At 44.8% G+C, this 25,272-nt stretch overlaps 1 protein-coding gene across 1 annotated transcript in view; it reads right to left on the bottom strand.

Moving 5' to 3' along the window:
- Ube4b (ubiquitination factor E4B) overlaps positions 1 to 12,865 on the bottom strand; it is a 122,151-nt gene extending 109,286 nt beyond the window's left edge. The window contains exon 1 of the mRNA XM_059255398.1: positions 12,122 to 12,865. Within this exon, the coding sequence (XP_059111381.1) occupies positions 12,122 to 12,145 (24 nt within the window). The 5' untranslated portion in view covers positions 12,146 to 12,865. The remainder of the gene's footprint in view (positions 1 to 12,121) is intronic.
- Positions 12,866 to 25,272: the final 12,407 nt, after the last annotated feature.

Below are 25,272 nucleotides of genomic sequence, written 5' to 3' on the forward strand. Positions count from 1 at the left end.
TAAACTAGAATAAACCCTTTCCTCCCCAAGTTGCTTTGGTCATCGTGTTTCATCACAGCACTAGTAACCCTAACTAGGACAAGCAGGGACAAGGAAGTGCCACCAAGGGACCAAAAGCATGGATGCTGGTTGGGAGGTCAGAAACCCACCCCACAGTCCTCACAGGAGGCCCTAGCAGCCAGTGACAATGGCCACAGGCCAAGCAGGGGTGGGTATACCCCCCACGCTACATTTTCCTCTTCCAGTGAGTCTTCATTTCCAACATCCTATCCCAACTACAGCATATTCCGGAAGGGGCAGGAGGGAACTGGTGTTTTCATCTAAGGTTCCTGGACTCGAAAGTTAATGTGGGCTGTCTCCTGCGGGAGGGTACAATTTTAGATCTGGGAAGAAGGTCTAGATAGAAAGTTTCTAACATGAAAACTTTTCGATGGACATGGGGTTGTCCAGTAAAAACTATTTCTTAGCCTTCCCAACAGGTAGCCGTGGCTGGTGGCTCAGGCTCTGCCCAGTGAGAGGTAAACAAAACGATGTGTGCCACTTCCAGGCTGTGCCACCAAAGAGCCTGGCCTTCTCCTCTCCTCTCTCTGACTAACTGCAGGTGGACACACATAGCCAAGAGATGAAGCCTTAGTTAGGGAAAGGAGTACAGGACAGTGGCTGGGCCCTAATAAGCAGTTGCCACACCAACCCTAGCCTCCTGGCCAGACTTCTATCAGAGAGAAATCAACAGCCATCTGGCTTCAGCATCTCTCTCTTACCACCGTCAACCCAGTAACAACCTGATTCCTCCAGCATCCTCAACTTCTCTCTCCACCCCACAGGCAGCCCTACCTGTTCTCCAAACCACTGACTATCTGACTCACCTTCTCCACCACCAACCCTGGCTAGCCCCACATCATCTCTCTGCAATGGCCTCCTAACCTTTCTCTCTGAATTCATTATTTCCCTGTTGATCTAGTCTCTTCACAGACGACAGAATGGATTCTTTCATAACATAAATCAAATGTGTGCTAGCTAGCTTTTATTGTCAATTTAACATAGCCTAGAGTCAACTGAAAAGTCTCAATTGAGGGGTTGCCCAGACCAGATTGGCCTGTGCTAATGTCTGTAAAAATCTGTCTTGACTGATGATTGATGTGAAAGGGCTCAGCCCACAGTGAGCAGCATCATCCTCTAGACAGGTGGGCCTGGGCTATGAAAGGCGGCTGGTGAGATCAAGACAAAACTGCTGTTCCTCCATATGGCTTCTGCTTCAGTTCCTGCCTCCAGGTTCCTACCTCGAGTTCCTGCCCTAACTTCTCTTAGTGATAGTGTGACCTGAGAGCTGGGGGGGAGGGGGGAGAGACACGCCTTTAATCTCAGCAGCCTTTAATCTCAGCACTCGGGAGGCAGAGCCAAGTGGATCTCTGTGAGTTAGAGGCCAGCCTGGTCTACAGAGTGAGATCCAGGATAGACACCAAAACTACACAGAGAAACCCTGTCTCGAAAAACCAAAAAGAAGAAGGAGGAGAAATAAACCATTCTTTCTCCTCCTCAAGTTGCTTTGGTCATGGTGCTTCATCACAATAGAAACCCTAAGACACAATGAGAGCCTTACATGGGTAGAAGATTCTCTTTGTTCACTGGCATATCCCCATCATCTAAAACCATGCCCAGTATTTCATAAAATACGAGCTGTCAGCTAAACATGTTGGTGCACACGTTAATCCCAGCACGGGGAAGGCTGAAACAGATGGATTCCTGAATTCAGGGGGCCAGCTTGGTCTACAAAGCAAATTCCAGGACAACCAAGGCTACATAGTGAGATCATCTCAAAAAAGAAAACGACAAGAAGTAAAGTTTGAGCTAGCACAGACTGTAAGCTGAGCCAATATTTTCTGTATCGGCAAGAGGAAAAAAAAAATAAAACTGCCCATGAAACCACAACAAAATGCCCTATCAATAGACAGGGGCAAGCAGGGCGTGGTGGTTTATGCCTATAAACCCAAGTGCTTAGGAGACTGAGGCAGGAAGACTGCCGAGTTCAAGGCCAGACTGGGACACAGTAAGACCACAGTGAGACAAAAACAAAGTAGTGGTCCCTTTGCTTTGAGATATCTTTCTGAACAGTGTGGGGTGCCCCTGACCTTCCGATGCATGGTCTGGGTGTGAATGCAGTCCCTAGAAGCTGGTGTGGTAGCACACGCCTTAATCCCAACACTCTGGGAACCGAGGCAGGCAGATGTCAGTGAGCTCCAGACCAGCCAAGGCTACAAAAAAAAAGACAAAACAAAAAGCAATTCCAACTATATGTTCAGTGACCAAGTATCTCATAGCTTCATAAAGCTGATTTCTGCCCTTCTAAACTTGGATAACACACTTGGTTGTTGCCTTACAATGAAGAGTTGCTGGGTTGGGGATTTAGCTCAGTGGTAGAGCACTCGCCTAGCAAGCACAAGGCCCTGGGTTCGATCCTCAGCTCAAAAAAAAAAAGAGTTGCTGACAGGAGTCCAGCAGCAAACCTACTCCAGAGCTACTTCCATCCCTCTCTTCATACAGAGTAGCGTCCTCTTCCGGTGCCAAGCCGAAGTACAGTGTGTGTGCTGTAAACTTGAGTGCAGCGTACACTCCATGTGGAGGCCAGAGGTCTACTGCTGGTGTCTTCTACCGCCTTAGTTCTGGGGACAGGGTCTCTCACTGAACCTGGTGTTCTTCAATTCAGCTGACTTGCTGGCCATCAAGTCTGGGGCCAGGGTCAAGGCCCACGTACCACACCGGCCTTGTCTGGGTTCTAGGGATTCCAGACTCCCATCATGCTTGTGAGGCAGGCACTGGAGCCTGTGGGCCATCCCCAACCCAAAGCATGTTTGTTTTTTAAAAGGCACTTAAAAGGCAAGTGAACTTAGCAGGTATAGTGCTCAAAGGGACAGGTATAACCAGATTTGCACACGGACAGGTAATGGCCGTGTCACACACCAACAGGTCAAGAATAATTACACCAGCCACAATGAGAAGCATCCCAGCTCCAGATACTAACATGGGGAAAGAACAGGGAGGCATTTCAGCTGACAAGCACAGGAAGAACTCTAGAAGACTCCGGCTCTCACCCCAAATACCCACCTTTCTGTTCCTCAACAGGTCAGGAATGCATCTACCTCAAGGCCCCTGGCACTAGCTCTTCCCTTTACCTGGAAGCAATCCGCCCCCAAGCAGCTCCCCACTGTCGCCTGAATTCCTCTCAAAAGCCATTCTGGGTTGGGGAGATGGATTTATGGTTAAAGTGCTTGCTGTAAAGGCTAAAGGACCTAAGTTCAGATCCCCAGCACTCACATAAAAGCCACATGTAATGCTATTCTTGGTTGTCAACTTGACTACATCTGGAATTAACTAAAACCCAAATGGTTGGGCACACCTGTGAGAGTTTTTTTTTTTTTTTTTTGGTTTTCAAGACAGGGTTTCTCTGTGTAGCTTTGCACCTTTCCTGGAACTCACAGAGATCCGCCTGCCTCTGCCTCCTAAGTGCTGGGATTAAAGGCATGTGCCACCACCTCCCGGCTTTTTTTTTTTAAGTTTTTATTTATTATGTATACAGAAGAGGGTGTTAGATCTCATTACAGATGGTTGTGAGCCACCATGTGGGTGCTGGGAATTAAACCCAGAACCTCTGGAAAAGCAGTCAGTGCTCTTAACCTCTGAGCCATCTCTCCAGCTCCGAGATTTTTTTCTTAATTAAATCATTTGAAGTGGGAAGACCCACCCACTTCAAATCTGCATCTTTGAGGTGGAAAGATCCACCCTTAATCTGGGTCACACTTTCTGCTGGCAGCCTACATAAAGGATACAGAAGAAGGAAGCCGGCCGGCTCTTGCTTTCGAGAGCAAGTCCATTCCTTCACTGGCATTAGAGTCTACTTCTTCAGGATTCCAGTGTTTACTGAAGACCAGAGGAGTGGACTGACACTCTCCCTCTCTCCCTCTCTCTCTTTCTCTCTCTCTCTCTCTCTAGTTCTGTTCCTCTAGAGGATCCCAACTAAAACACCATGTGTGGCAACATACCTTTAACCCTAGTGTGGGAAAGCTATATACAGATCTGAGGGACTCACTAGCTAGCCATTTTAGCTGAAATAGTAAGTTCCAAGTTCAATGATGTGATGGTTTGGATAAAAATGCCCCCCTGAGCCAGGCAGTAGTGGTATGTACCTTTAATCCCTGCACTTGGGAACAGAGGCAGGCAGATCTCTGAGTTCAAGGCCAGCCTGGTCTACAGAGTGAGTTCCAGGACTGCCAGGGCTACACAGGGAAACCCTGTCTTGAAAAACCAAAAAAAAAAAAAAAAAAAAAAAAAAGACACCTCTGATCTTCATATATGCGTGCGCAAGCGCAAGCGCGCGCGCGCGCGCGCGCGCGCGCACACACACACACACATGCATGTGTGACACCTTCTAAGCCAAGTGTAGTGTCATATCCCTATAGTTTCAGCTACTCAGGAGGTTGAATCAGGATGATCTTCTGAGCTCAGGGGTTTGAGGCCAGCCTGGTTACATAGCAAGGCTTCTCTCCCCTCAAAAATGCCAGCTGTGATAATAACTGACTTTAATGCCAACACTCAAGCAGAGGCAGGTAGATCTCTGTGCATTTGAGGCCAGTCTTGATTGGTGTACACAGAGTTTCAGGTCTGCCAGAGCTACATATTGAGACCCTATCTAAAAAAAATAAAATAAAGTAAAATAATTTTAATTTTCCCAATGTTTTGAGATGAGAGATGGCTCAGTGGATAAAACATTTATGGCTTTTGAGCACCCGGTTTCAGTTCCTAACACCTACATGATATCTCACAATCACCTATGCAGATCTACATTCAGGCATACAAATAATAAAACAAAAAAGTCACCCCAGTGTTCTCTATCCTTTCAGGCTACTTTATTTTCCTTTATAGGACATATCATGAAAAAACATCTGCTGTGCCTATATATCTGCCTCCTTTGAGGAAAATGAAGCTCCCAAGAAGCAGGTCTCAGTGGTATTGGACATGCAGCAAGGACATACCAGCACACAGAGTTAGGGCAAACACCACCACTAGCCCACTACAGATGCCTTCCTGCCTTCATTCCACACAGCATCCAGGGCTATCGGAGGCCTGTACTCTTCGCCAGAACAACTGGAGAATGAAAGTCTACTGGTTTCCACTGCCCCTCTTCCCTACTCATAAAGGGAAGTTTCCAATGGTGCTTTAGTAAAGGGACCAAGAACTCCACAATTAGGCTCTGATTGAGGTCCAGATCCCACATTTAACTGGCTGTATGTCTCAGAGCTGAGATATAGTTCAGCTGGTAGAGTGCCTGCCTATCTACATGCCTTTCGGCAAGCTAATTGATTTCTATTAACCTTGATTTTCCTATCTGTAGAATTGAGACAATAATAACAAAGGTGTCAGGAGAGTTTAGAGCTTAGCACAAAGAACTCTGCAAGTGTCAGCTAAGATCACTGTCATCATCCTGTCTCCCCTTTTAGAGGAGGCAAAGGGCCAGACAGTGGAGCCTTTAATCCCAGCACTCTTGAGGCAGAGGCAGGCAGATGTCTGAGTTCAAGGCCAGCCTGGACTACAAAGTGAGTTCCAAGACAGCCAGGAAAAGACAGCCAGGACTGTTACACAGAGAAACCCTGTCTCCAAAAAAAAAAAAAAAAAAAACAACAACAACAACAACAACAAACAAACAAAGAGAGACAAAAGGCCGATGGTTCAACAATTAGAAGCAAACAATACTCTTGCAGAAGACCTGGGTTTGGTTCCTAGCACCCACAGAAGTCTCCACAATCATCTGTAACTCCAGGTCCAGGAAGCTGTCTCTTGTCTCTGAAGGCAACTGCATGTACAAATTAGTGTGTGTGTGTGTGTGTGTGTGTCCCCGTCTCTCTCTCTCTCTCTCTCTCTCTCTCTCTCTCTCTCTCACACACACACACACACACACACACACACACACACACACACACACTTAAAAATAAAATAAATAGCCAGGCAGTGGTGGCGCACGCCTTTAATCCCAGCACTCGGGAGGCAGAGCCAGGCGGATCTCTGTGAGTTCGAGGCCAGCCTGGGCTACCAAGTGAGTTCCAGGAAAGGCGCAAAGCTACACAGAGAAACCCTGTCTCGAAAAACCAAAAAAAAAAAAAAAAAAAAAAGGCAGAGGCAGGTGGATCTCTGAATTCAAGGCCAGCCTGGTCTACACAGTGAATTCCAAGACAGCCAGAGCTGCACAAGGAAACCCTGTCTTTAAAAAAAAAAAAAAAAAATTAATAAGTAAATAAAAATATAGAGATCTTTGAGAAGGAGAGAGAGAAAAGAATGCAAGCGATGAGTTAAGAGTACAAAGGCCAGGTGGGAGTCACCAAGTGGACTCATCTATTTATTGGGTATCTTTGATACAAGTTTCATGTATTCCAGGCTGGTTTGGAACTCTTACGTAGTTGAAGATAATCTCAAACTTCTCATCCTCCTCCCCCAAACTCTCAGATACAGGAATGCACCACCATATCTGATTATAAACAATGCTGGCGATGGAGTCCAGGGGCTCATGAATGCTAGGCAGGCACTCTACCAACGGAGTTGCATCTCCAACTAACTTCCATTTTCAATCATCTGAAACAACTCATCGTGCTTCCTCTGGTCTGTTCCGTGTCCAATTCCAATCAACCTTGCCCCTAGCTAGAACCAAGAGTCTGTGTCTCCTTCCCCCTCCTGATTCACAGCTGATGTTAGAACTGGATTAAATTAGGGAAGCATTCTAGCACGGGGCATGATAGCACCCTGTGGTTCCAGCACTTGGGAGGCAGAAGCAGGAGAAATCTGCAAGTCTGAGGCCAGTCTGGACTACCACAGAGTTCTAGGGCAGCCAGTCACCAAGGGCTACGATAGTGAGATCTTATTTCAAACAAGAAGGACAGAAGAAAAGAAGGAAAGAACCAGACTAATTTTCTGTTTGTTTGTTTTTGTTTTTTGTTTGTTTGTTTGTTTTGTTTTTCGAGACAGGGTTTCTCTGTGTAGCTTTGGAGCCTGTCCTGGAACTTGATTTGTAAACCAGGCTGGCCTCAAATTCAGAGATCCACCTGCCTCTGCCTCCCAAGTGCTAGGATTAAAGGCAAGCACCACCACCACCACCACCACCACCACCACCACCACCACCACCACGGCCAGAACCAGACTAATTTAAAGCCTCAGAATTTCTTCCTGGTGTGCCTGTTTGCCACCTCCTCACTGTCCATACCTCAAGTCCATGGACCTCTATTGCCTGGCACACAGTCACCTACAGCGGCCTCCTGCCGTCTTCCAGTGTGCACCACCTTCCAGCAGCTGATGCTCACACCCTTGTGTAAGCATCACACACGCAGCAGGGGAGAGATCACAGTCTTACAGAGAGCTGAAACTCCTCAACTTTCAGACAGCTCTCCAAGATCTCATGATAACCAGTACCACGGGCAAACAAGCTCCCATGATCCTGCACCATGATTTGATGCTATTTTCTAAGCCACTATCCCTCACACCCAGCTCCCAGTACCCTTTTGGGGCAACAACACAGCATAACTGTTTTTCTAATGTCTTAAGACCTCATTCCACAGGGTATTCCTTCTTATTCTCAGTGTCTTATGTATACCTCCACAACAGTACATCACACAATAACTGTACTGTACATTAAGATAATTTTTATGTTTTATTTTATGGGTTTTTTTGTGTATTTTAATGTGTTATGTGCATGTGTACCACATATGTGCCCGGTTCCTAGAGAAGTCAGAAGAGGGCACCAGATCCCCTGGAACTGGAGATACTGATGGTTGTAAGCCACCATGTGGTTGCTGGGAACTGAACCTGTGTCCTCTCCAAGAACAAGTGCTTTTAACTGCTGAGCCATCTCTCCAGCCCCCATATTGCACATTTTAGGTTCCTATCTCTATCCCCAACTCAACCCCCAGATTTATGGAGTAAACCATGTGAGGCAGGGGTTAGGAGGAATTGGTGAGGGAACATTAGTGCACACCAGTCAATCAGTCCCAAAAAGACCAGAACACATCATGAAGGCACTCATATAAAACGCCGGGCGGTGGTGGCGCACGCCTTTAATCCCAGCACTCGGAAGGCAGAGGCAGGCGGATCTTTTTGAGTTCGAGGCCAGCCTGGTCTCCAAAGCGAGTTCCAGGAAAGGCGCAAAGCTACACAGAGAAACCCTGTCTCGAAAAGAAAAAAAAAAACAAAAAAAAAAACACCATACAGGAAACAAGGTGTATCAGAGAGGTCAATGGTAGCAGGATATTTATACAGATGTTGTGATCAATCTATGGCCAATTTTTTTTTAAGATTTATTTATTCATAAAAAAAAAGATGTATTTATTCATTAGGTATGCAGTGATGTGTCTGCATGTATGTCTGCAGGCCAGAAGAAGGCATTAGATCTCATTATAGATGTTGTGAGCCACTATGTGGGTGCTGGGAATTGAACTCAGGATCTCTGGAAGAACAGTCAGTGCTCTTAACCTCTGAGCCATCTCTCCAGCCCCAACCAATTGTTTTTAATCCCAGCACTCGGGAGGCAGAGACAGGCGGATCTTTGTGAGTTCGAGGCCAGTCTGGTCTACAGAGCGAGATCCAAGAAAGGCACAAAGCTACAGAGAGAAACCCTGTCTCAAAAAACCAAAAAAAAAAAAAAAGAAATGTAATAAAGGGGACTCTGGAATCAGGAGTCTTGATTTTGAATTCTAACCATGTGACTTCTAAATCAGGTCACTTTTGCCAAGTTACTTAACCTAAATTTGTTTCCTCATCTATGAAATATACAAAATGGTTCCTACTTCACTGCATTATTTTACCAAATAAAACAATGGCTGTGCCATGCCTAGAAAAGTGCAGGCTTCTTAGGCTGTTCATAACTGTCAATCTTTTTCCACTTATAGAACACTGCTTATCTGTAATCCCAACCCTTGGGAAGCTGAGGCAGGAGGATAAAAATCTAAGGCCAGTCTGGAATATATAGCTAAACCTGTATTAAAAATAAATAAGGGCCGGGCGGTGGTGGCGCACGCCTTTAATCCCAGCACTCGGGAGGCAGAGCCAGGCGGATCTCTGTGAGTTCGAGGCCAGCCTGGTCTCCAAAGTGAGTTCCAGGAAAGGCGCAAAGCTACACAGAGAAACCCTGTCTCGAAAAACCAAAAATAAATAAATAAATAAATAAATAAATAAATAAATAAATAAATAAATAAATAAAATGCCAGGCAGCAGTGGCTCCCGCCTTTAATCCCAGCAGAGCCAGGCAGATCTCTGTGAGTTCGATGCCAGCCGGGTCTACAGAGCGAGATCCAGGATAGGCACCAAAACTACATAGAAACCCTGTCTCGAAAAAAAAATAAAAAGAATAAAAAAATAAAAAATCCAGCACTTGAGAGGGAGAGGCAGGCGGATCTCTGTGAGTTCAAGACCAGCCTGGTTTACAGAGTGAGTTCCAGGACAGTCAAGGCTACACAGAGAAACTCTGTCTTGAAAAAAATTTTAAAAATTTTTAAAAAAACCAAGGCCATATATGCTGCACTTGGGAAGAACACTCAACTCTTCTAAAACCTTGACCACACTCTGAGTCCCAGGCAGTCATCTCTTAGAAGTAGGTCAGAAAAGTTTAGAAGACAGAAAAGGGGGAGAAAAGGTACAAATCATTTCAAAGCAATTTCATCACCACTACTGAAAAGCAGTTTAAAATGCCTGCCCTACTTAAGGCATTGCCTTGGTACATAAAAACAACACGTGAGTAGCTATAGCATGAACATAATGTAAACAATGATGTTGTGGAATGCAAGTTCAAGAGGCTGAACTTAGTCACAGCTCTGCTCTGTGGAGCAAAGAACTCACTGTACAACACTACATAAATAACACACAGCAATGCAGTTAAACAACCCTTTCAAATATGCAGAAAAAAATAAAAGAATTCAAGGTGACCTATGAGAGAGGGACCTAGTCTGGTTAAACCAGTTTTATTCTTCTAGACTCTATTCACAAATATTTTCATTTTGTTAAAATATGAAACTCTGATTTAACCCAATTTCCAAACTTACAGTGAAGACATGACTGTTTTAATTCTGAAATGTATCCTTTGACAGTCAATAATACATGTGTTATTTTTTTTAACCAAATCAACATCACCTGCAATATCTGTGATTATAAGTTTCTACTAACAGTAACAGTACAAAGGCAAAAAAAAAACCACCTTGGAAATATATATGTTGAGAAATGCACACTTAACCCAGTATTAAAGAAACTGGATTACAGCTAGGCAAGTTGGTACACAACTTAATTCCCAGAACTCACAGCAGAGGCAGGTAGATCTCTGTGAGTTGGAGATCAGACAGGGCTACATAGTGAGACTCAAAAAAGAAAGAAAAAGAAAAAGAAAAAAAAAATTTTAAGGAGAATTTTTTCATGCTCCTAATGAGAAAAAAATAACCCGTTATTGTACTGCCATTGTGATCAGGCCAACTAATTTGTTGACAATAACTTCATACAAATCCTACACTGGTGATTTTAATTTTTCATGTTTTAGTGTTCTGTTGACCTTGAAATTTTTTTCTTCTGTTCCTTCCACAAAGGTTATATGTGATCCTTTTATGATCACTAAAAGAGTTACACCATCTCAAGAACTGAACAAAATAAAAAGACACCTTCTAGATTATACAGTATCTTTGGCCAGTCTGTATAGTTTATTGGTTTAAAAAAACTTAGTAAAAACTCAAATCTGTAAAGGCCTCTAAACCACAAACTATTTAGGGATCATAAGAAGAAAAAAAAGAAAACACTTTCTGGAAGTAAAGGACTACTGAAAAAACACCGATTGTGCCTCTTTAGAATTAAAGAAAAATGGGGGCATACTTTCAAAAACTACAAAAAAAACCCAATGTTTCCAAATATCAGGCAATCTCCTGATATTTCCTAAAACTGCTCAGGACTTTTCTGATTCAAGATTACACTCCTGGTGTAGTTGAGGAAAACCTAGTTAGCTGACACGAAATGAACAATTCTGACTTAACAAGTAAAGTATCAAAATCCACAAAATTCTTTCCTACCTGACCCTTCACCCACCCATGTGCCTGCTCCATCCCTGGAGAATTTTAGTGACTAAATAAACATGAGGAGACCATGACCAAAAGTGGAGCAAGGACCTCTTCCCACCAACCTGGTGACAGATGACTACTTCCATAATACTGCAGGGGAAGTTTACACGAAGTAGTGGAAGAAATTAAACCAGCAGGGGTCTTGAAAAAAAGGCCTTCAGTTTGTAAAAAGACAGGGAAAAGTCAACCAACCGAGTCACAGGAAATTCCTTGTGCCCTAACTGCCACTGTTTTTCTGACAATCCTATACAGCACAACCCAAGTTTAAGGGGGAGGGGAGTTAAAATAAAATAGAAGACGAGTAGTCATTAGTAGTCTGTTAAAATTACTACAATTTAACTGGAATCTGTTAAACTATTAAGGATATACACTTTGTCAAATACCAAGAAATCTGCAACTATCTCTCAAACACAAAGGTATCTTTGATCAACTTACACAATGAAATGGCCACATGTGCTGCATGGGATTTCCAATACTTCCTTTTAAAACAGCCATTAAACATTATAATTTTATCCAAAATTGTTTTTAAATCCCTGAAGACACAGGCACACAAAATATACCATCATCTAAATCTTGCCCCTCTTTCTTGAATACCCGTTTAAAAAGACTGAACACCTTCAAGATGCTCTCCTTGTCTTCAGACCCTAAAAGAAAAGCAAGTGGAGTTCCGAATGAAGAAACAAGAAAAGAGAATAAAGGAGAATAAAAGAAGAGACCCTCTCCGGGGTCTTGCATTTCTCTAACCCTGGAGAATCTTAGTGATTGAGTAAACATACTGAGAAATGGAGCAAGGGCTTCTTACAATACAACCAACCTGATGATGAATGACTACTTCCATAATATTTCATTATTCTCGAAAATGCCATCTCTGTTGCCTTCCCAATCCCAAAAGCCCGACACCACTAGCGCAAAATCGTCCCCGGCCAAAGCGCCAAAGAGTTGCCAAGTAATCCTTTCAAGGTGCCCCCCCACCCCACCCCACGCCCCAGCCTCCTCACCTCGTCAGCGCTCAGCTCCTCCATCGCTTTCCTCTTAATGGTGAAAGGCGTTAGGGAAGAGATCCTCAGTTCTTGAGACCCGGGCGGGAGCAAAGGAGAGTGGAAGGTATCTATCGGACTGTCTGGTCCCCGGTGGGGGAGGTTTCAGAATTGCATAGTCAGAGGTTAAAAACTAAGAACACGAGGCACTGAATCGCCTTGGCTTCGGTCCCTCGGATCGCCCCAGCCTCCTCCAGCTGCAAGAGCCCCGAGCCGCCTCCTCCGGCCACGGCCGCTGCTACGGGGTCCTCTCCAGGCGCCACTGACTCCCCTCAGCTTCCCAGGTTACCCAGAGCGGGCGGCGCGGTCTTCAGCTCGGCTCGTGCCCGCTGCGCGCCGTGTCTTCGTGGCGGTGACGCGGCAGCTGCGTTTTTCTCCCGCAGACCCTGCTCCGGGTCCCACCCCTGGCCCCTGGCGGGAACGGCTCCTCTGCACACTGGATGCCCCCGAGGCGCGGCGACCCTACAGCAGCCCAGGCAGAGCCCAGCACCGTACCGGGAAGCCCCTCCCCTCTAAAAGCAGGCCAGGCTCGCCCCGCCTCCACGCAAGAACCCTGGTAGGGGGGAGGGGAGGGATGGGACTGGCTAGGCTCTCGCTGTAAGCGTAAATCCTCCTACCCCTCCAACCCTACTCTTACCCCCTCGCCCCACCAAGTATTATTCATCAAAACAACAGGGCGGCCATCTTTGAAAGGGATCACGTGACCCTCGCTGGGGAGGCGGGGCTTCTGGCTCCCGAACGCGGCAGCCAATAAGCAACGGGAGTCGCGCCGCCGATTTCCTCTTCGCCTGCATCCTGTCCCCGCCCCCTGCCCCACCCCCTCCCCCCAAGCGGCGCCAGGCGGGGGGAGGGGTGAGAGGGGCTGCCGGGCTAAGAAGAGAGGGAGGCGGGGCGGGGCGTTACCATGGAGACCGCGCGGAGGCGAGGGGCGCGGTGGGCGGAGCTCAGGTAGGCTAGATGATGAGGGCAGGATGCGCCAATCCAAAGATGGGCCTGCCAGGGGTGCTTGGCGGCCCCTAGGGTTCCTGCGGTGTTGGTTTGTTCCCAGGTGGCTCTTGCTGTCTAGTGACGTGGGAATCCTGCCACCCGCACCTCCAGGATGCTGCAAGCTGGCCATAGAAACTAGGAGAAGAGAGGAGTAGGAAAAAGGTTTGCTCTCTGCGGGGAGCATTTAGCACCATGCTGCAAATGCCTGTTGCACTCTTCCCCTCCTCCAGGAAAGCCCATGGAAGAAAACTAACAGGAACTTCCATTAATTTTATTTTACCTTGTTCTTTTAGAGAGGCGCTCTTCTTTGTGCTCCAGGGTATTGATAAATACTGAGAGTATTGATAATTTTTGATAAAATCTGAACGTGTCAGTGAATGAGAAACTCAAATAATTGAGAAATGTGTTGAACGACTAGTTAAGGAAGCCCAAGGGTACAGGCAGCTCAGCTGGACAAAAATTTCTTTACAATATGTAAGTCTAAATTGAGCAAAGTAACAGTACCATGAAAGTCCAGAATTTGCCACAAAGTATATGTTGTCCGGAGTACAAAAGCCATAATCTTGTTGTTAACTGTTCTTTAGAGAGGATCTTGCTATGTATCTCACACTGCCTCCGATTTGAAATCCCCCTGCCTGAACGTTGGGGTGTGCACCACCATCACAGACTATCAAACTGTAGCATTGGTTTATTTATGTTTATTTATTTGAAACAGGGTCTCACTGGCCTGGAACTGGATATGTAAATCTGGCTGGCCTCGAACTCACAGAGATCTGCCTGCCTCAGCCTCCTGAGTTTTAGGATTAGAGTGTATAGCTACTTTTAGCTGAACTATAATCTTAAACATTCCACTCTACTTTAGAAGAGTTACATTTGATCTTAGCCAAAAGGCCGAGAAGTGACTAAAATAGTTACAATTTGTTTGCTACATGCTAAAAATGGGAACATGACTACTAGATATGCAAAGAATCTGTGAGTAAAATTAAACTGCTGCAGGCTTTTCAGGAAGGCATTCTACTTTTCAGGAAAGGAATTTTATGTAAGTTATTTTGGACCCCCAGTTACACTGATGTTAATTACATTGTCTTTTTTAAAATATAATTGCCATGTAACCTCAGATTAAATCACACATTTAAAGTATACAATGGCTTTAGGAGAGTTATAGTTGCTTAACATGATTGCTAATTCCAGAACATTTTAATCACCCAAGAAAGGAACCCTGCAACACACTAAATGTCCCTCCTCATCCTACCATTACCTCCTAGAACCAAATCTGCCTTCTGTCTCCATGGATTTACCTATTCTGCACATATTACAACAAATACATTAAATATTCTTCTTGTGTCTTTTCGCCTTTTTTCACTTTCTCTTGCCTTTTTCTCTTTCTTCCATCCTCCCTTCCTTCTTCCTTTTTCTTAATGAATCTTTATTTTTTTAGATTTCCTTTATGTGTATAAGTGTTTTGCCTGCATGTATGTATGTGCACGTGTATACAGTGCTTGAGGAAGCCAGCAGAAACTCGAGTTACAGATGCCACACACAGGTCCTGGGAACTGAACTCAGGTTTTCTGTAAGCAACAAATGCTCTTAAACCACTGAGCCGTCTGTCTTTCTTTCCTTTGTTCTTTCTGTGTAGCCCAGATTGAGACTCCTAGTCCTGAACTCTCTTCAGCACTTGCCTACCAGTGTGCACCCCTGCAACCAACTGACTTATCAGCACTTGCCTACCAGTGTGCACCCCTGCAACCAACTGACTTATCAGCACTTGCCTACCAGTGTGCACCCCTGCAACCAACTGACTTATCAGCACTTGCCTACCAGTGTGCACCCCTGCAACCAACTGACTTATCAGCACTTGCCTACCAGTGTGCACCCCTGCAACCAACTGACTTATCAGCACTTGCCTACCAGTGTGCACCCCTGCAACCAACTGACTTATCAGCACTTGCCTACCAGTGTGCACCCCTGCAACCAACTGACTTATCAGCACTTGCCTACCAGTGTGCACCCCTGCAACCAACTGACTTATCAGCACTTGCCTACCAGTGTGCACCCCTGCAACCAACTGACTTATCTGGTCCCCATGATTCTTGTGTCTTGCAGTACACAATGTTCCATTTCTTTAATGTCAATATTCCTAGCCAGGTGTGGTGGCACACACCTTTAGTTCCAGCACTTGGGAGGCAGAGGCAGGTGAATCTCTGAGTTCAAGGCCAGTCTGGTCTACATAGTGAGTTCCAGGACAGCTAGGGCTATATAGAGATAATCTGTATCAAACAACGACAACAACCAAAAAAACAAAAAACAAAAAAAAAAAAAAAAAACGAGTTTTCAGTTCATGGGCACTTGGACCTATTGCTTTTAGGCTTATGACAAAGAAGTGTAGTGCAGAAGGGCCAGGATTCCAATAAACCATTTAATTTTTTATTATAGTCTTGTTTATATATTTTGAGTGTGGGTGGGTGGGCAGGAGGATGCACAAATGCCACCAAAGGCTCACAAGTTAAAGGCTTGGTTGTAGCATGGATCTTAAAGGTACTTACTAATAAAATCAAACCTGAGGCCAGTTATTGGGGTGAATGCTGGAAAATCAGAGAAGCAGAACAAGCCACAGCTACCTCACCTCACCAGTTCCTCAGCTGGTCTTATTTCCTCAGACTGGAAGCCTCTGAGTCCTCATATCCGAATGGATCTCAGCTGAACTGTGCTGCTCAAAAGCCTGAATGCTTAACCAGCCAAATGCTTCTAAGTTTCTGGTCCTCATGCCTTATATATCTTTCTGCTTTCTGCCATCACTCCCTGGGATTAAAGGCGTGAGTCACTATGCCTGGCTGTATCCTTGAACACATGGATTTCTGCCTCTGGAATGCTAGGATTAAAGGCGTGTGCTACCACTGCCTATCCTCTATGTTTAATATTGTGGCTGTACTGTTCTCTGACCCCAGATAAGTTTATTAGCGTGAACAATATTTTGGGGAACACAATACCACCTCACTTGGTCCCCAGGTAGGCACTTTGTGGGAGGTCTTTAGATCATTATAGGTGTGCCCTTGAATGAATTCCTGGTCCCTTCCTTCCCCTCTCTGTGTCCTGGGAATGAAGTGCACAGTTTAGCTCACCACCCCTTCATCATGATGTCCTGCCTTGCCATGGGCCCAAAAACAGCAGGACCAATCAATCACAGATAGAACCTCCAAAACTGTAAGCCAAATGGATCTTTTCTCCTGCAGGATGATTATCCCAGGTAGAATGGCTGTAGTGACAGGCAGCTGTCTAACACCAGCGCCTAATTCCAGCCTCCACTTAACTAAATCTAAGCTCATGCTCAGGACCTATAAGGTCCTCTGAGTTTTAGCTACCTGTCTCTCTTGCCTTCTCTTCAATCCTACACTGTCTTCTGCAGTACTTAACTCCACTGCCTTTCATGGTTCAGAAAGATAAACATTTTCCCTCCTTGAGGCCTGACACTGGTGTCTCCTTTGTCTGCAAGACTCTTCTCCTGGCCCTTGCCTGGTTTATTCTTTCTTAGTTTTTAGGTTTTAGATTAAAGTAGTTCCCTCATTCATGCATTCATTCATTTACCAAAAGTATATGTGTGTGTTCCTGTATGTGTAGGTGCACATCTATGTACGTGTGTGCATGTGTGTGGAGGCCAGAGGGTAATCTTGGGTGTCATCTCAGGAAACCATCCACCTCCTTTGAAACGGTCTCTTGCTGGCCCAGAACTCACCAGTTAGGTTAGACTGCTAGCCAGTGAGCCCTGGGCTCCTCCTGTCTCCACCTTCCCAGATGTGGGCTTACAAGCACATGCCTCCATGCCTGGCATTTTTATGGGATCTGGTGGTTGAACTCAAGCCTTCATTCTTTCAAAGTCAGGCATCGACTTATAGAAATCGGTTCTTTCCTTCCACTCTGTGGGTTTCAGGGACTGCACTCAGGTCAACAGGCTTGCTGGCAGGTACCTTTACCTGCTGAGCTGTCCACCAGATGAGCTCATCTTTTTCCTTTGCACAGGGTTGGGGATAGGCCACTGATCCACTTCCCTAGGAAAGAAAGAAAAAAAAAAAAAAAAAAAAAAACTTCGTCTGGATACTGTTCATGCTTCTCTGAAACCTTTTTGGACATGTAACTAGCATGTATTCTGTATTCTAGCTCTGTTTTTTCCCCTTGTCTGTCTGTATGTCACAGGCAAGTTCATGACTAGTATGCCTTAATTGACCAGCTCACCTCTGTGTCCTGTACAGGGCTTTGCCCATAATGCTGTATGATGAGTATGATGAGTGGTTCCCAAGTAGAAGAAGGGATCAGGGCTTGAGTCAGCAGCACTGGCTTATTTCCTGGGTTTAGCAACCACACATGCCTATCATTAGGGATAGCCACACAGTCCTGTGGAGATCAAGCTGCAGCCAAGTGTGGTAGTTTGAATGTAATTGGCCCCCATAATCTCATAGGGAGTGGCACTCTTAGGAGGTTGGCGCTTTTTTGTTTGTTTGATTTTTGTTATTTTGAGACAGGTTTCTCCGTGTTGTTTTGGTACCTGTTCTGAATCTCATTTTGTAGACCAGGCTGGCCTGGAACTCACAGAGATCTGCCTGGCTCTGCCTCTGGAGTGCTGGGATTAAAGGCTTGCGCCACCACCGCCCAGTGAGAGGGGCTAATTTTAGAGCAGGTGTGGCCTTGTTGGAGGAAGTGTGTCACTGTGGGGGTGGGCTTTGAGATTTCCCATTCTCAGGACACCCCGTGTGTCCGTTGCCTGCAAGATGTAGCACTGTCAGCTCCCAGCACCACATGGCCTGCACACCACCATGTTCCCCATTAGGATGATAATGGACTGAACCTCTGAAACTGTAAGCGAGCCCTGCCCCCAGTTAAATGCTTTCCTTTATAAGAATTGCCCTGGTCATGGTGTCTCTTCACAGCAATAAAAACCTAAATAAGACATCTATGTTATGTGGTATTTTGTTTGTGTTCTGACAAAGAAAGCTTGTCTGGAGATCCGAGGGCAGAGCTAGCCACTAGTTAACCATAGAGGCCTGGCCGTGGTGGCTCACACCTTTAATCCTAACACTCCAGAGGCAGAGAGAAGAAGTGATAAGGTAGGGTAGAGACAGGATCTCAGCCTTTTCAGTGGGAGGATCCAGAGAGGTAAGAAGTCACTGATGGCTGCTTCTCTGATTTTTCAGGTTATTACCCCAATATTTGACTCCTGGTTTTTATTGATGAGACTAATTAGGTTCACACTTCACTCCGAGCCTTGAACTCCATCACAGGTGTTGCCTATAAAGATGGCCAGACATGATGTAGTATTGCCCAAAGGCTTGAACTCCATCACAGGTGTTGCCTATAAAGATGGCCAGACATGATGTGGTATTGCCCAGTCTTCCTCATTCTTCAGGCCCACTGCTTAATTTTTTTCACAAGAAGGTTAAAAATCTAGAAAGAGGAGCTGAAGAGATGGCTCAGTGGTTTGGAACCATTTGTTACCCTGGGAGAGGACCAGGGTTCAATTCCCAATACCCACACATGGTGACTCGCAACTAATCATGGCTCCAGTTCCGAGGGATCTGGTAGTGCCTTCTTCTGACCTCTACCGGCAGCCAACACGCATGTGGTTCACATACATAGAGGTATGCTCATTAGCGTACAAGATATGATATGATTCTTCCCAAACTCACTTTGGGGACAGGGAGATGGGCTCAGTGGGTAAAAACGCTAGCCTTACAAGCCAAACAACCTGAATCCAATCCTTAGAACCCATGTAAAAAGTCCAGTGTGGTGGCACTCATCTGTCACCCTGCCCTCCGGCAATGAGATGGGGTGCAGAGACAGGAGAATGGGCCAGGGCTCAAGGGCCAGCTAGTCTGGAGTATGATGTGTAGCATCCAGAGAAACAAGAAAGACCCCGCCTCAATAAGGTGGAAGATGAGAACTGACTCCTGAAAGTTATCCTCTGAGCTACACATGTAAGACACACATGTGTCCACACACATAAATAAATACATTTGTAAAGAAATACTTTTATTTTATTTCTCCCTCCAACCTTGATCTTGTTTCCCTGTGTTCTCTTGCTCTTCTCCTCCCCAGCCCCTTTCTTTTTTGAGACAGGGTCTCATGTAACCCAACCTGGCCTCGAACTCTGTGCCTGAGACCAGTCTTGAACTCATGATCCTCGTGCTTCCATCTCTCAAGTGCTGAGATTATAGGCTTGCAGCATTATGCCTGGCTTGCTTTGCTCTCTTTTGTCACAGCCTTCCTAGGAGACTTCTCTATACTTGACAGTTAAGTCCAGACGGTGCATAAAACTCCACTCCTTACTTCTCTTCCGAGTCTGTTCTGTGTTTAGTCTCTTCCTCAACCATGGGGACAGACATTTTTTTTCCCCCTGTCAGCTAATTTCAGCAAAGACAGGCCAACCAGAACCTCCATTCCTACAGACACGGGGGCCTGTATGACAGAGTACCAGAGCATCAGTGTCAGAGAGAAAAGGCAAGTGGCATCTAGTCTGTCATTCTCCATTCCTATTTCCAAAGTCAACATATGTAGGAGGCTGAGACACACACATACAACACACAGACAGACAAACAGACACACACACACACACACACACACACACACACACACATTAAATGTATAAAAAGGGGTTGGAAGGCATAGCTTCTAACAGACAAACACAGGCAAATACTCTAAGGAAAATCTACACAGCAATTTTCCTTACAGCCATATTCTCTCATTTCAAAACACAGGAATTTATTTTGTTTGTTATGTTTTTGTTTTTCGAGACAGGGTTTCTTTGTGTAGCCCTGGCTGTCCTGGAACTCGTTCTATAGACCAGGCTGGCCTCAAACTCACAGAGATCCACCTGCCTCTGCCTCCTGAGTGCTGGGATTAAAGGCGTGCACCACCACCACCTGGATGGGAATTAATTTTTATAATCCCTTGAAAATGGGAACATTTTTACCTTGCTTTTATTTTTATTTTTTTTATTTTTTTTATTTTTTTTTTTTTTTGGTTTTTTTCGAGACAGGGTTTCTCTGTGTAGCTTTGCGCCTTTCCTGGGACTCACTTGGTAGCCCAGGCTGGCCTCGAACTCACAGAGATCCGCCTGGCTCTGCCTCCCGAGTGCTGGGATTAAAGGCGTGCGCCACCACCGCCCGGCCTTGCTTTTATTTTATAGCCAAAAGAGCTAATTCTATCTCTTGCTCCAAAATTCTTCCATTAACATATTATGCTAAAAATTTCACATCAGAGTGTTCTGTCAGTGGGGTCAACCTGGCTTCAGTTATGTGGCTAGAACAGAGTAAGGAAAAGCTAAATCATGCCGGGGGGACACGCAGTGGCCCCTCTGACAGAGTGCAGGTCTCCATCCTGACTGACAAGACCCAGTCCACTGGCTCCAGTGTCACAATCACCAGCTCTCTATCTTCTTACAAATAAGGACTTCACAGAGCCATGAGAGAAATCTCTATCTCCTTCCACAAAAGAAAAAGTTTCCTGTAACTTAAAATGTTTTTACAGGACTGGAGAGATGGCTCAGCGGTTAAGAGCACTAGTTGCTCTTCCAGAGGACTTGGGTTCAATTCCCAGCACCCACATGGGAGCTCACAACTGTCTATAACTCCAAGATCTGACACCCTCACACAGACATACATGCAGGCAAAACACCAATGCACATAAAAATAAAATAAATATTAAAAAGTATTTAAAAAATAAAATGTTTTCCATTTATTTTGTGTGTGTGTGTGTGTGCATGCCACAGCATGTGTGTGGAGGTCAGGGAACTACTTTCTGGGGTCAGTGCTTTCCTTCCATACGGTAGGTTCTGAGCATAAACTCAGGTTGTGAGACGGGATGACAAGTACATTTACCCACTGAGCCATGCCCCGGCCCCTCTCCTATGACTTTGTAAGCAATAATTCTTAGTTTGTTGTCTTTATTTTATAGTGATGAGACACAAGCCCAAGGCCTCCCAAATGCTTGGCAAACACTTTCCCGTTGAGTTACAGCCCAGCAGCGCAAGGGATTTTTATCAATATTTATTTAGTTACCGTCTCACATTGCCCAGACCGTTCTCAGACTCCCAATTTAGTTGAGGATGAACTTGAACTCCTGACCCTCCTGCCTCTACCTCTGGGATCGCAGGTGTGTACCACTATGTTTATTAGTGGGATGTCTTTTTAACAGTCTCACTTTGTAGCCTTGGCTGGTCTGGAACTCACTAAATAGCTGAGGATGACCTTGAATTTCTGACCTCCTCTCCCCCCCAAGTACTGGATTATACTCTGATTAATGGTAATATTCTAATCAATATATGCATTGACCAATTTGACCTTGGTGTCACCATGGTGTGTTGTGATTATATCAGCTCATCAATGTCAATATTGTATATAAATTAACCACACACTCTTTTATTACTTAAATTATGAGATAGTTTTAAGAATTTATTCATTGTGCCTATTCATAATAAATTATTACTTTGGTGTGACCTAAAAATTTTCCTTTTCAGTATCAGAATAATATATATTGAATTCATCATTCTTTTTATGGCTCTTCTTTCATATTCTAGGAACTTAATAATGATTCATGGTGAACCTCTACAAATAAATGCAGAATTGAATTCAACCTAAGCAATTCTGATAAAATAGGTTCATGAGGGATGTAGCTGAATTGGCAGAGTCCTTGTCTTTCACACAATTCCAGGCCACACAAAGGAGGCTGGGTAGTGCAGGTCTGTAGTTCCAGTACTGAAGAGGAAGAGGAAGGAGGATCAAGGAACTCTGACTACATTGCAAGTTCAAGGGCAGCCTATGCTATTCTGAGACCTTGTCTCAGAAACAAAAAAATAAAAACAAAGCAAACAAAGCTGGAAAGATTGCTCAGTAGTTAAGAACATGCTCACATCTTTAATTCCAGCACTCTGGAGGCAGAGGTAGGTGAGTTTGAGGTCAGCCTGGTCTACAGAGTGAGTTCCAGGACAGCCAGAGATACACAGAGAAACCCTGTCTCAGAAAAATAAATGAATAAATAAATAAATAAATAAATAAATAAATAAATAAATAAAACAAATTAATAAAACAAATTAATAAAAACAAAAACAACATGTACTGCTCTTGCAGAGGACCCAAATTCTCTTCCATCATCTATGTCTGATGTCTCCTAACTCCCCTTCAGGGGATCTGACACTCTCTTCTGACCTCCATGGGTACTCATATGTGGCTCTCTCACATGCACTTGCACACACGTGCACGAGAGTTTGTGGACACATACACAAAAATGAAAATGAAAATTTGTAGTTATTATGGGTATGAGTGCTTTGTCTGCATGTATGTCTGTGCACAACATTCATGCCTGGTGTTTGAGGAGGCCAGAAGAACTTGTCAGACCTGAAACTGGAATTACAGGTGGTTGTGAGTCACCATATGGGTATTGAAAATTGAACCCAAGTCCTCTGGAACAGCAGACAGTGTCCTTAACCACTGAGCCATCTCTCCAGTCCATGAAAATACCTAGTTAAAAAATAAATAAAAGTAAGCCAGGCATGATGGTGCAAACTTTTAATCCAGCCTGGTCTACTGAACAAGTTTCAGGACAGCTAGGGCTACACAGAGAAACCCTGTCTCAAAATACACAAAAACTAAATCTGTACACCTGTTTCTATCTGCAGCCTGCCTCTTTCCTTTCTCCCTTTGCAGACTGAAGTGTAGCTAAGTGGTGCGCATTTGTCTGTTATACATGAGGTCTTGGGTTTGATTTACATCCATGCAGACTTTATAGACACACACAGACACACACACAAAGAGGAAATACCTCTAATGTAGAAAATAGGAACCACGGGGCTGGCAGGATGGCTCAGTAGGTAAAGGCACTTGCCATGTAAGCTTAGCCACCTGAGTTCAATGCCCAGAACCCACATAAAGGTGGAAGTAAAGACATGCCTTCACTGAGTTGTGTTTTGACCTCCACACACATGATAATGATGATGATAAATGAAAAATTTAAAAAGAAAGTATAAAGCATATAAACCGCTTTTGGGAATGTAAATGGTGTGAGTATTGTAGGAAACAGGCTAACAACCCCTCAACAAGTTACACAGAGAGTTATTATGTTACCCAGAGATTTAACTCCTTGGCAGATATCCCAAATAACTGAAATCAGATATGCAAGCAGAATTTAATACATGAATACTCATGGCAGCACTGTTCCCAACAGCTGAAATGTGGAAATCATTAAACAGCCATGGACAGATGGTAGACCAGTCATTCGTGGCCTAGCTGGAAAATGGAATATCACTTAGATGTAAAGGGGAAGAAAGGGTTGATGCATGCTATATCACAGACGGACATTGAAGATGTTATCCTTGGTGGAAGAAAGCACATATTTATTATAGGATGTCATTTATATGAGAAGCCAGAATAGGCAAATCCATAGAGACTCACAGCAGGTTGGGGTTGGCAGGAGCTCTGTGGAGTCCCACTGGGCATGAAGCTCCCATTTGGAGGAATGAAAAATTCTTGAAGCCTGTGCCAGCACTCCAGAGAGATGCAGAAAGCTCTTGAGGGGTTTGTTGGTTTGGTTGGTTGGGTTTTGATTTTTTGAGACAAGATTTCATTGTGTATCCCTGGCTGTCCTGGAACTCCCACTGTAGACCAAGCTGGCCTTGAACTCAGGGATCTGCCTGTCTCTGCCTCTGTCTTTGGAGTACTGGCATTAAAGGAGTACACCATCATGCCTGCGTGATCTTGAGTTTGAAGGCATAGTTTAAGGATGTGAGTTTGGTTATATAGTAAAAACATATATAAAAAAAAATAAGTAGGCCAGGGATGCTGGTACCTGATTTTTTTGTTTGTTTTTTGGTTCTCTGTGTAGTTTTGGAGACTGTCCGTAGACCAGGCTGGCCAGGGCTTCACACACACTAGGCAAGGGACCTACCATCAAGCTGCTTCTCTAGCCCTTAAATGGTCAATTTTACGCTATGTTGATTTTACCTTTTTTAAAAGAACACTCACAGGGATGGGTACTGTCAAAAGACAGAGAGTGACAGTTGTTGGCCAACATGAGAAGAAAAACTAATCCTTGCTCCATTTCTGAGAAAGTCAACTAGTGACATCAGCGTGGAGCACTTTGGCCGTTCTTCCACAGAATTACCACATAACCCGGGAATTCCACTTCCCAGCCAAAAGGATTGGGGCAGGAATTCAAAAAAGATTCTTTTACTCTGTTTTGTTTGTTTTTGAGTCTCATAATGTCCCACTGGGTGGGCCTGAAACTCACTATGTAGCTCAGGCTAGCCTTGAACTGTGGCATCTTTCTGCTTCAGCCAACCAAGGGCTGGGATTACAGATGGGCTATTTTAACACCTGTGCCTCATAGCAGCACTGTTTACACAATGAGCCAGAAAGCAGTGGAAGAAAGGGCAAGCAAAACGTGGTCTAGCCTTAGGAGCTGGAGAGATGGCTCAGCAGTTTAGAGCACACACTAGCTCATGCACAGGACCCATGTCAGGCAGCTCACAACTGCTTGTATCTCCAACTCCAGTGGAATCCCATGCCTCTTGCCTCTACCAGCAACTGTACTTGATGCATATACCATCCCCAAGTACATAATTTAAAGTAATAAAAATAAATCTTTAAAAATTATAAAAGCATACACTGCTCTGGCAGAGAATCAGAATTCAGTTCTCTCTCTCTCTCTCTCTCTCTCTCTCTCTCTCTCTCTCTCTCTCTCTCTTCTTTCCTTTTTTGAGGGAGTGATTTGTGAGATGTGTAGCCTTCCTGTCCTGGAACTCTCTTTGTAGACCAGGCTAGCCTTGAACTCACAGAGATCCTCCTGTCTCTGCCTCCTGAGTGCTGGGATTAAAGGTGTGCATTACCATCACCTCAGAATTCAGTTCTAAACACCCACACTGGGTGGTTCACACTCACCTGTAACTCCAGCTCCAGGAGATCTTCTTTTGTTTGTTTGTTTGTTTGTTTGTTTGTTTGTTTGTTTTCGACACAGGGTTTCTTTGGCGTCTGTCCTGGAACTCACTCTGTAGACCAGGCTGGCCTTGAACTCACAGAGATCCACCTGGCTCTGCCTCCCAAGTGCTGGGATTAAAGGCCTATGCCACTATTGCCCGGCTCCAAGAG

The sequence above is a fragment of the Peromyscus eremicus genome, chromosome 2, assembly GCF_949786415.1.
Source record: "Peromyscus eremicus chromosome 2, PerEre_H2_v1, whole genome shotgun sequence".
NCBI classification, from domain to species: Eukaryota; Metazoa; Chordata; class Mammalia; order Rodentia; family Cricetidae; genus Peromyscus; species Peromyscus eremicus.